The 12,873-nt window shown below is 34.8% G+C and overlaps 1 protein-coding gene across 2 annotated transcripts in view; it reads right to left on the reverse strand.

Moving 5' to 3' along the window:
* Window positions 1-12,873, reverse strand: part of LOC145662038 (uncharacterized) — a 55,558-nt gene that overhangs the window by 3,092 nt on the left and 39,593 nt on the right. For both annotated transcript variants that reach the window (XM_081727372.1, XM_081727371.1), the window contains exon 5: window positions 1,776-1,938. In XM_081727372.1, the coding sequence (XP_081583498.1) occupies window positions 1,795-1,938 (144 nt within the window). In that variant the 3' untranslated portion in view covers window positions 1,776-1,794. The remainder of the gene's footprint in view (window positions 1-1,775; window positions 1,939-12,873) is intronic.

Consider the following 12,873-nt stretch of genomic DNA (forward strand, 5'->3'; position numbering starts at 1 on the left):
GTTTGAAAATTTTCAGCTTGAAATAAAATTTGCTTTAAAATTTTAGTTTGAAAAAGTCAAGTTAAAATTTTTCACTTGAACTTTGTGCACCGATTGAAAATTAGTCAGGACCCACAGTGTAAAGTCATTAGTTTAATCGAATAGTTTAAAACCGTTTATTGTGTTAATCGAATAATTGGAAACCGGATAAAGTCTAACGGTTAACCATGCAACGTTTTCCGTTTGAAAATGTTTAGTTTAAAATTTTTAATTTCAATATTTTTGCAGGACTGAAAATTTTTGCAGTTACTGGCTAAAGTATTTTAGGTAAAAATTTAAACTGATACATAAAAGTTATTTGAGATATAAATCTAAATTCTAATTCAATGGTTAGGAGCGGATATCAGGATCGGACAATAATATTATTTTAAGATGTCCTTAAACTTTGACAAATCACATAGCTCTGGCGAGCCATGTGCAGGTCTCTCGTTAAAATTTAAGAAGAATGTATTAAGGTACCTATGTTTGAAATAAATATCTCATTATATGTAAGTATAGTAACAGCGAACTAACTGGAAAGCTCAATACGAGGCATATGTAGAACATAAACCTGAACACCACAAGAATTTAAGTCAATATCCAACCCATATAAACTCTCACAAGGAATTAAACTCAGGGCTTTTGTACAGTAATCATAACCAAAATAATATAAATATGATCTTTAACACCGAAAAGGTGAAGTCCATACATCCTCCTAGATATATTTTCTGGACATACATCTAAAAAAAATTTATTCATAGGATATTAGAGGATTAAAACCTACCAAATTTGTATCTTTTATGGAATTTTATACTTATTCTAGATACAGGTACCTAGGTATAGCCTATATACCTATTCTAGATAGAGAATTACTAGGATTAAATGATAAAATAGAAGCATAAATACATTAAATTGAACTTACATAATTATAAATGTCAACAAATAAAATTAATAAATACCACTGTTTCGGTGACCGTTTACCTACTAAACCTACTTTTCTGATAATGTATTATTTATTTTCTAATAACCAGTAGTAGGTGACAATTAGAAGATAGTTTTCATTGTAGAAAACGTTTGAAGAACTGCTATAGTATCTCCGTAATTTTGATATGTGTTCTTATCGCTCTACAGGTTGGAATTTGTTTGATTTTCTTCTCTAGGTGTAGCAGAATCTACATCATTAACCAGCATATTCAATACGCGATGGATAACATGAACGTATGGACCAAGGAAACAGTGGAACATCGAATACATTCAAAAATTGTAAGACTTTCACTAGGTATCTTTTCACATGAATGAGACAATTCCAAAAATTTTCTAAGCATGCCCTCCACAGATTAGAAAATTAATCACGTTACATTCTTGAAATTGAAATCTTGGGATTGTGGTGGCCATTTAACATGGCTCATTCGCTCATTCCAACTGTTGAGAAGCTTGTTTTTCAACCTTCAAGAAGAGTTCCTTCGTAGGTAAGAGGTTAGCGTACGCGCCTTTGGCGTGGGAGACCCGTGTTCGATTACCGACGGGAGCTCATGTGGTTCGGATTCTACGTTAATCAATAGGTCCCGTCTCCTCATATAGCTTCGCTGCTGAAGGGGACGTTAAACTCAAAATCAAATGAACCCAATCTTCAAGAAGAAACGATACCAACGTTCTTTCCAGTCTTTATAAACCAACCTGTACTGTTTCATTCTTTAGATTAAAAACTTATAAAGCCGTCAGTGGGGAATTAAACTTGAAAATAAAAGTATACTCACAATAAAATAATAATTATTGTCATGTATTGCGAATGGCAATAAAGTCATTGGCTCTGTTGAGTTCAGCAATCACCTTCGCTTTTATAACATAACCGTTTTCTTCTAAAAACTCTCTCAGTGCAGATTCACCTTCTGGAACATGATGATATTCAACTGATATTGTCTACGAGAAAATTAAAAATCCAAAATTAGCTAATGAGAAATATTTTCTTACAGACTGTGTACAAATACCATTCCCACAATCTTCCTAATTGTTAGAGGATACAAAATCTTTATAATTAAAAAAAATGCATTCACTGGCTATTTTCTTGGGTATTTTGTTAATGGATTTTAGTTTAGACATAAGTCAGTTTATGTCATTCACATGATTTATAAATAAAGTGTGTTAAACTAGGATCAAAAGAAGAACTTAAAAATCAGTGAAAATATTTAGAGATTTTTCTATTATTGAAGTGCTTGTTCCGACATTACATTATCCTTCATGCTTTAATCTTTAATTCTCCCTTAGCTCAAAGTCTAAAACTTTATTTTCTCTTTAGAATGTTCTTATTTTAAATTTCTGTACTCAATATTTCGTTTATTAACTGTATCTTTAATTTCAATATAAACTATGTATCTCAATGCTATTTAAAATGTAGTTGACCATGCTCACTAGTGAATGCTTCTTTCAACTGATTTTTAATTAAATCCAGTGAGTGGAAAACGAACATTCCACAACACATTTTTTAACGAAAAACTAAACTTCTTACCAGAAATAACATTGATTTTACAAACACATTAGAATTGGGCATTTGAAGTGTACTTTAAGAGCTTTTATTTAACAAAATACAGAAAACGTAATGAAACTGCATATTTAGTTATAAGAAATTGCTATTGTGGAATGTTTTCTTTAATATTTGGAGTATTCCTCTTTTTCCACTTACCATTTCAATGATGGGAAATAGTGTTTCCGAGAAGTCATCAATTGAAAAGTAACTCAAGAAAAGTGTATAATATTTGCTTAAATCTGTACACTAAAAATGCAAATCACTGAGTAAAGCAACACTTATTTTAAAAATAATAAATGTGTAACAGTTTCGCCAACTAACTGAACATATTGGCTTCATCAGACACTCTGGATATCATAAGAGTGACTGATGAAGCCAATATGTTCAGTTAGTTGGCGAAACTGTTACACATTTATTATTTTTAAAATAAGCGTTGCTTTACTCACGAGGGAACCTATCCAAGTGTAACTCTGACTTCGAGTCGACACTATGGCCGTTGGATACCTTGTCCCAAAAGAACATAACACGAAAAGGGACACATCCTTGATCGCAACCGTTGCGGAGATATAAACGTGAAAAGTTAGAAATTGAGCTCCATACTATACATTACAAAGTCAGATTCCGGGTCAGATTTTTCGGAAACGATTGAGTAAGGAAACTCAGCGAATACATATCATATTAGTGTGGGGAGCACAGCAACTTTTGAATGAAAAATTTGTGTCCCCGGGGCACTCGCAAGTTTCGAGGCGGGCCCAACTCAAAATTTGCAAATGGAACCGGGGGTCAAGTAGCATATTGTATGAAAGCTATTGTTAAATAAAAGAAGATAGAACAAATCTCAAACTCTCTACGATAACCCTGTGCAAACGGGTAACTGGTCAAAATGTCAATACAACCTACGTCAGAAAATCTATGTCCACGCTCCTAAATCCGTTAAGTTGCGACAATAACAAAACAGAAAAACACGTTTGAAAGTGCAAGGTATTGAAGTGAGGCAAATTGCTGCAGAGTCTCTCACAGAGTCGCACAACGGACCTTATCCAAGCATAAGTGTGACTTCGAATGACCAATGGACCATTGAATAACCATAACCATTGGATTTCGTGTCCTAGAAGAGAAATGATACATTGTCAATCGCAATCGTCGTGGAGGGTGAGAAGGTCAAAAGGCAACGGTATATGTTTCGCACATTAGGACCCCAAATTCACAGATTGCACTGTGAAATTTCTATCGGGGGATTTGCTGAACGAGAAACATGATGTAAAGACGAAAAGAAGTAACCTTGAAACAGTGAGGCAACTTGGAAAGGAGTGAGGTTGGAGAAATCTGGAATAATGGTGCAGAAATAAAATATATCGGAGGGTGCTTTTGAGAGAGAGAGACTGCAGCAATTTACTTTACTTCAATACCTTGCACTTTCAAACGTGTTTTTTTTTCTGTTTTGTTATTGTCGCAACTTAACGGATTTAGAAGATAGATAGATTTTCTGATGTAGGTTGTATTGACATTTTGACCAGTTGCCCGTTTGCACAGTGTCATCGTAGAGAGTTGAGATTTGTTCTATCTTCTTTTATTTAACAATAGCTTTCATACAATATGCTACTTGACCCCCGGTTGAATTTGCAAGTTTTGAGTTGGACCCCGCCTGGGACCCTGCGAGTGCCCCGGGGACACAAATGTTTCATTCAAAAGGTGCTGTGCTCCCCAAACTAATTTGATATGTGTTTGCTGAGTTTCCTTATTCTACCGTTTCCGAAAAATCTGACCCGGAATCTGACTTTGTAATGTATAGTATGAAGCTCAATTTCTTACTTTTCACGCTTATATCTCCGCAACGGTTGCGATCAAGGATGTATCCCTTTTCGTGTTATGTTCTTTTGGGACAAGGTATCCAACGGCCATAGTCTCGACTCGAAGTCAGAGTTGCACTTGGATAGGTTCCCTCGTCAGTGAATATTATTTAAGATAGCAAAGCTATTATGAACCAGTTTGAAATCTGTAGTGCAGTACTATGATTTTCACAAATTTGTGTGTGCTTTATTTTTTTAATGGTTAACTACTACTTTTTATTGTATATACATTTTTTGTAGTGTCAGTAGTGATAGAAGAAAGAACTTTAAAACTAAAATTCTGTATGCAAAGTATGAATAATAATGCATATTAAATATAAAATTACGATACTTATAAGAGCAAATAAAGCTTCTAATCATATTTGACAAATACATTTGTTTATTAACAAACTTCTAGAAGCAGGTTTCGAGAAATTTTACATTTGAATTTTTAACAATCAATTTTTGCAACAATGGGAAAGAAAGTAAAAGAAAATAGACCAGGGTTTATATTTAAAGATACCATCTTATTATTCGGCTGGATAAACCGAAGGAAACGCATGGCAAAACCTCAATCTTGGATGGTCAATCACCAGAATTGAATCAAGAACCTCCTGACTATATAGAAAGAATAGTAACTAGTAGCCTATATGCACTTGATACGTAATGCAATGTACCTATAAGATACATCAAAAGTCAACCTACTCAGAAAGTTTTCCTTATCTCGTTTCAGATCACTGAGTACAACTAACAGAGTGAAGGAAGATATTGACACTAGACGAAAAGGCTAAAGTGATACTTTTGATTGGTGATTACATTCATTGAGATGCAACAGAGGAAATTAATCACAGACAGCAAGACAGAGCGTCGATCATGCTCAACGTAGTAGCAAATTTACTAAAGCGATTTATAAAACTACTAGTTCGTACGATAAGCTCCATAGTAGGATGGCAAAGGCTGTGGCAGATAAAGAGACGTCAGCCAATGTATTGGCAGCTATGTGCAAGACTCAAACTTAAAGGATCTGACATCAATCGATAATACAGGGTGGCCAAAAAGTAGGTATACAGTACTGTACTGATCAGCTCATTGCATTTTATATCATTTCTTATTGTTATCCATCAGGTAGACTTAGTTTCTTTATTATTTGTTCTCAATGTGTTTTTACTTACATCTTAAGCTTGGAAGAGTCGAAGCAAGTAAACCCACAAACTAGAATGTTATACTTGATCAATGCAAGGGTGTATGCTAGTTTCGGGCCACACTGTATATGGCGTGCGCCAATCATGTACACTGTGCACGTCTCATTCTGTACGAAGAGTAGTGGTTGACCATTTCCCACAGACCTATGAGTGCACACGCAACTATTAATGTATTGTTCAGTAACAAAGTGCTGTTTTACGTTATTAGGAAGATAACAAAGAAAACTGGATTCATCGGAGTAAAATATTCATTGGTCATATCGTTCAAAACCGCAGGAAGAAGAGATATCACTGTGTAGTGCAGTATTTGGGGACAGAGAGTAATCAGCTCAATTTTCATTCATATATATTTTACCATGGAGGATTCCTGAAGAGTACCTGTTTCTGAGCATCTTAATTGAAGCTGGCGCTTTGCTAGGCGTGTTTCAACAGGACAGTGCTACAGTACTCTTCATTATGTTAATTGTTCTTGAATTGATTCGCATTTTCCTGTCACATGGTAAGCTGAGTGGCCATTGCAGTCTCAAGACATAACACCGATTTATTTCTACCTTTGGAATTACTGTGAGTTTTTCTTCTATGAATCTTTATGCAACACTGAGGTTATAAAACAAAGGAGCTACTATTAACGTGCGCCTCGAACCACGAATAACGTTCGAATCGAACGCAGTTGGCGGGCATATAGACCATCATGAAAAAGGAAACAATCTTACTACCACTCTTCCAAGGCAGATGGATTGGAGAGCTACCCCACCAGCCCCGGATTCATCATCATCATAGGTATTCTGCCATCATTCGATGCTCCATATTCTACAGCTAACTTCTTCGTCTTCACGTACGATCGTTCTATTTTGATACTGTCCATCAATTTTAGCCTCATTCGGCTCCTCCCTTTATTCCCTTTCACTATATCCTCTGTACATCCCTCATGTTATAGTTCCTTGTTAGCCAATGTTCCAACCAGTTTCCCTTACTCTTCTTAATAATATCTAAAATTGTTCCTGTGTTCCTCATCATTTCCAACACTCATTCCTTTTCCGCTCGAACCAGCTACTTCTCTCCATTCTTCTCCACACCTACATTTCGAAACCTTCCAATCGTTTTTCATCAAGTTTGTGTAATGTCCATAGCGCACAATACTCCACAGGAAACATTTTCTCAACACTTTCTTGAACGAGTCTCATAAGACATACGTAGTTTTCTTCCTCCTAAAAGGCTTCTTTCGCCATTCCTACCTCTGCTTTTGTTTCACGTTTTGTAATGGTTCATACATTGGAACCGCCACTGATGTGACTTCCCTTCGAGCCGCCACTGGATGACGTTCCTTGGGAGATACCTCTGCGCTGGTTTGACGGCTTAGGAAACATCCCCCAGAAATATGGACGAGTCTATTTAACTTAATCAAGTTAAATGTAAATGAATAAAAATTGTTAAATTAAATACTTATTATGGACATGAAAAGAAAGAAGAAATATTTAAATAATGTATGTTGTTACCAGAAATAATATTGGATTATGTGAATTGCAGTAATAAGAGGTTGTAGTTATGACGATGTGGCAACAACGCGTTTCTTCCCTGCCTCGTGGCTCCGTAGGTAGTGGGAGGTCAGTTGTGACCTGTCGCTGCTTCCGCTGGTGTTGCTGCGAGTAACTGCCGTTCGCTTTTGCTTTGAGTATTTGTTGAATGGCCGAGTCCAGGAGGGATTTTGTTGAAGGAACCTGTCGTTGTTTGCTGGTTGTTGGTTCTGTATTTCTTTCCTGAATTTATTAACATTGGGCACAGACAGAGAAGGAAATAGGAGGGTGAGCAGATTGCGGATAATTAAAGGTAAGAAACCAGTTTTGTTAACTTCCTTTTCTATCCTTTCTGTGTCTTCGTGACAGTTAATGTATGTGTTCGGTTGTGTTATTTGCTCCATTTGGTTGATCAGTCAAATTTGTTAAAAAAAATCGAACTCGGATCTGTTTCTGTAATTTGAAAGAAAGTAAAATTCCAGAAATTGCAAGACAAGCTTTAAGAAAGACTAACGTATTCAACTATTTAAGTAATCATTACTTAAGTTATTAGTGTATGCGGTTTATTGCTGCCTCGTTTCTATTAAGTAATTAGTTCCGAAAATACTACCTTACGTCATTTGTTGCTACATCGTTCATAAATTAGTAAGTTGTCAAATCGTTAAAATTCTTGATTAAATTGGACAATCGATCTGTTAAAGGTGTTGTATATTGTATCTTGAATTAAATAATAATTATTGTAAGGTAGATTGCTGAATTGAAGGAAATTATCACTGCATATATATTCAATTCAATCTTTAATTCAAATTATTTATTCAGCTGTTTTGATTTTTGAATTATTGTTAATAAATTGTTATCAGATGAAAATTTAGCTCTGATTTGCTATAATACTTTTAAAAACTTAATAATATTAAGTCTTGTTTTCTGGAAAATTTCACGGCTGCTTGCGGTAACCTTAGTGGATACGAGCCTCTGGTCTTGTGGGGTAAGGATTCCTTTTCTTTTTCTTAATTTAAAAATTCAGTGTTGAGTCCTATCGGACCGAAATCGAGGGGCATTACATACGACAGGTCACAACTCACTTCAATTCATAACTCAACTCTTCAATACACTACTACTCAATACATTAAAAAAAAGAAACAAAGAAAAATCTTATTTATTATTTACGGAATTTTTTGGGTATGTATTCAGTTCAATGTAATGAAAGTAGTTGAATAATATTTGATACTTAACTTAAAATAAAGGAAACGTTAGTCTGTTAGAAAGTAAAGAAGTGAGGAAATATTTATGAATTATAAGCGACAATGTTGTAGTTATTGCATAATAGTTGAGATTGTTGGATTACGCATGTGTACTGGGAGAGCTGCGTGTTTTGTTTGCATTGAACTGTTGTTTTTTTTCTTTTTTTTTTTGCTTTGGTCGAAATTCTTTGTAGTTTAGTGTGTGTTTAGTATTAAGGTAGTTACTTGTATATATTTAGATTTATATGTATTATTATTTATTGAACATACTTGCTATTATATTGGTTGAAATGTCTTGCGATAATGAATATGTCAGTATTACCATGCCAAGTGGTAATGATCTTTATACAATTGACCAGACCGGTTTTGTAAATAATAGTACAGTCGGTGAGATTTCTATGAGTTTAACGCCCTCTGCTCGATCTATTCTATTAGACAACACGTTACAGAATAGGAATTTCAGTATTCATGGGAATGTGGAACCATTGTTTGTTAGTGGGATCGAATCAGGAACCATTCGGAATGTGAGTAGGGTCGTTCAACCACCTATGTCGGATCAAGTGTTTCCTGATAGTATGAGTAATGAAACAAGACGTGTAGATTTTCGTGATAGATATTGTGAGCCTTCTGCGGATATTACTCCGAATAGAAGTGAAGGAGTTCGAAATCCTTATTTAAATATGCAGAACTATTATAGACGAGTATCTTATTTAAGAAACTCAACTCCCATAGGTTCATTACATCTAAATACTGGTCGTTATAATCAAATGAGAATTGAGACAGTAAATCAAATTCCTGTTCGTAGCTGTGATCATATATGTGAGGGTGAATCTAAAAGTAATGGTACCAGATCCGAACCCACAAGAACATTTTCATATAATAAATATTTTGAAAAATATTCATTTAATAAGAACATTGAAGTATTGGAAAACAATATTAAGCATATTAAGCCGGTTAATGGTAATAACAGTTTTGCTGTTTTTGAATTGTTATTCATTTTGGAGCGTGTACAATCGGAAAGTAGTTGTCCAATGTCATTTCTTTTGTCATCTATTTTAATAAAATGTAAAAGTGCATGTTTGCGGGAGGTTCAAAGGGCATTGAACAATAATGTTACATGGGTTTCATTTAGAAAGAACATTGTGGAAAAATTTATTACAGACACGGCTAAACATACATTAATTAGTGAACGCATTTATCGTAAACAAGCTCTTTCTGAGTTTGTTGATTATTATATTGATACTATCTATTTTTCAGCCAAAGTATTAGATGTTTTTGATAACGAACAACAGTCAGTGAAAATAATTCTTAATGGAATGAATCTGACAGTTAGGTTCAAAATGTTGCAAACCCTTATACCACTCCTATTGAGGAATTGAGTTCTAAGGCTAGTCAATATGTTAAATTTAATAGAAGTCAATTGGATTATAGTCGTAAAATGAATATGAAAAGTACAAATGCGTGTACATCCTCAATTAAAACAAGTAAATTACAAAAAGATAATAATAAACGAATTGTAAATCAGAATTGCGGCACTTTATTCGATGATACTTGTTCCGCGGGGTATGAACGTCGGTTCAGTATGCGTGATAAACAATATTGTGTTCCAGTTGAGATTAAATACACAGTGGCATCCTTTATTAAGGCGAAAGTGAATAATGTTAATGTTTTTCCTTGTTTGGACGGTGGATCATCATACAACTTAGTGACAGAACATCTAGTTCGGAAGTGTAGGGCGGAGCGTTATCGTGTAGAAGTACAGCTCTTAAATATAAGTGCTCCCTTAGGAAAAAATTACAGGTCATCTGGTGAGATTATGTTAGTACTGAACATACAAGGATGGTTTGAAAGAGTGAGATTCAGGATAGTTGATGATCTTCCCTGCGATTGTTTATTAGGAACGCCATTTTTAAGAACTACTGGTTCGGTGATAGATTATGGACTAAATAAACTAAGATTACGCAATAACAAGAAGATAGTTGATATAATATACAATACGTTGAATAGTTCTGGTCCTTCAGTGGAGCATAAGGGGTTTAGATCAGGTGACCCAGTTGGCCAAAATTCTTTTAATACTAAGAACTTAGAGAAAATACCGACAAGATAGCGTCGTTATTTGTGAAGGCAAGTGATCAAAGGCTATCGTTAGCGGATATTGGAATTCAGTGTGAGATTGAGCTTCATGATATAGAGAGACAGTTATTAGAAATATCAGTGCCATCTACTAATCAATTAAATGAATTGCGTTCTATGTTATCGTCTGAACGTAAGCTAGGAGAGGACGTTGATAATGGATATTATTCTAGTTTAAGTGAATTCAGAAATTATGATTGTGTAATTGGGAATGAATTAAACTCTGCAAACATTATCCATCGAGCTGATGATGTTATTGCCAATATTAGGAACTATGACACTATGCGTTCATCGATGGTTAGTGATAACCATAAGGTGATTGATTTGGCAACGGTGATAGATGAAAATACAACTCAATCCAATATAGTTGCTGCTTGGGGTAGTGGTTGAATCAGCTAATGGGTTAGAGCAATTACAGTCAAATCTTTTAAATTCGAACTTAACTAATTCTTCGTCTTCGAGTGGAAAGAAAAGAAGGAAAAGAAAGCGAAAAAGTAAGAAGACTGTTAGCGATGTGGATAATAAGGTTCAGGCTTTACCAGAATTGACTGTTTTGAATAATAGTTCTGTAAATGTTATTAGTGAAACCCCGAATGCAGTTATGGATGACAGTTCGTCACAAGCTTCTGACATCGATATAGAACAAGCTAATAAATTTAATGAATTAATAGCAAAAAATAAAAAGTTTTTTTCCAGCAGATGTTCAAGTACAAAAAACAGTTTGTGATATTAAACCTCGACAGTCAAGAGTGGATTCCCTTTGTTTAAATTCCCCTACACAATATACTGAGCCTGAGGTTCTTGCATTCGTGGACGAGTTAAAGAAAGAGTATAGTGAGGTAATATCTGATAATATTGGTTGTATAAAAGGGTTTGAAGGTCGAATTTATTTGAAAGAACAAAAGCCTTTTAAGGAAGCTCCTTTCCTTGTACCAAAGGCTAAGGAAAAAATATTTTATGATCATATCGATGAGTTGATTAAACAAGGTATTCTCACTGAAGTTGATCATTTCAATTATGGAAGCAGTTGTTTTCTAGTTCGTAATGAAAATAACACTTAGAGAATTGTTGGAAATTACTGTAAGGCGAATCAACTCATAGTAAATGATGTTTTTCCTTCCCCCAATTTGGAGGAATGTTTAACAAGCCTAGCAGGCATGTCTGTATTTAGCAGGTTAGACTGGAAGAAAGCATACCAACAAATCCTATTGCATAAAAGCTCTCGTGAGATTACTACTATTGTAACACCAAGGGGTTCCTACCAATATAATAGAGTTCCCGCAGGAATTAAGACTGGTAGCAGCCTTTTGGCTTGAGGAATGCAAAGGGTATTAGGTGACATGCAAGGAAAGGGTGTAAGAATATATTTTGACGATTTACTGTTATTTTCATCAACTATTGAAGAACACAAGATACTTCTGAAAGAGGTTTTAGATAGGTTGCGCGCTTTTGGTGTTACTATTTCAGCAGATAAGAGTATTTTCTTTTACAAACGTATACACTATCTTGGGTTTGTAGTTGATGGAAATAATATTCAAATAGATCAAAGTAGAATATTAGCAGTTCAAAATATTCCCCCACCTCGAAATAGACGTGGTGTGTTAAAAATATGTGGTCTTTTTCTTATTTTGGAAAATTTATTCCAAATTTACAAGATCTAATGGCACCACTGAGTGAATTGCGTTCTCCTAAGAAACCTTTTGAGTGGAAGGCGGAACATCAAGTTTGCTTAGATCTGTTAAAGAAAACGCTCATCGATAATGTGGTTTTGAAAACGCCTGATTTCTCTAAACGTTTTGTGATCCATGTTGATGGGTCAGGGAAAGCGGTGGCTGGATGTGTGTCACAATATGACGACAATAATCGCCTTCTCCCTGTAGGGTTCTATTCGAAGAAACTATCTGAAGCAGACAGACACAGAAGCATCTATGAAATAGAGTTTATTAGTCTTGTTCGCACAATAGAACGCTATAAGCATTATCTAATAAATGAATTTGATGTTTATGCCGACAACAAAGCACTTAGTTGGATATTAGGTAATGCCAAAAGGTTGCAAAAGTATGACCCACTTGTAGAAACACTTTGTCAATTCTCTTTCAAATTAAAACATATAAAATCACAGGAAAACATAATTGCTGATTTTTTTACTCGTATGTACGATCCGTTCGAGTTCAGTCAAATTAATGGGCCGATGGGTTTGGCAATCATGAAGAGAAATTTAAATGATGCCAACTCATGGAGTTTACCTTTGGTAAAGGAACCACTTAAAGATCTTCAGAGAAAGGACGAAGCATTAAAGGGTATTATACAAGAAATTGAGAATGGTCGGAAGGTTGGGAATTATATTCTCAGTAAAAAATTACTTATGAAAAAGACTAAGGCTCTTTCTTATCCTTATAAGATTGTAATCCC

The sequence above is a fragment of the Thermobia domestica genome, chromosome 10 (assembly GCF_964235325.1).
Source record: "Thermobia domestica chromosome 10, izTheDome1.hap1.1, whole genome shotgun sequence".
NCBI classification, from domain to species: domain Eukaryota; kingdom Metazoa; phylum Arthropoda; class Insecta; order Zygentoma; family Lepismatidae; genus Thermobia; species Thermobia domestica.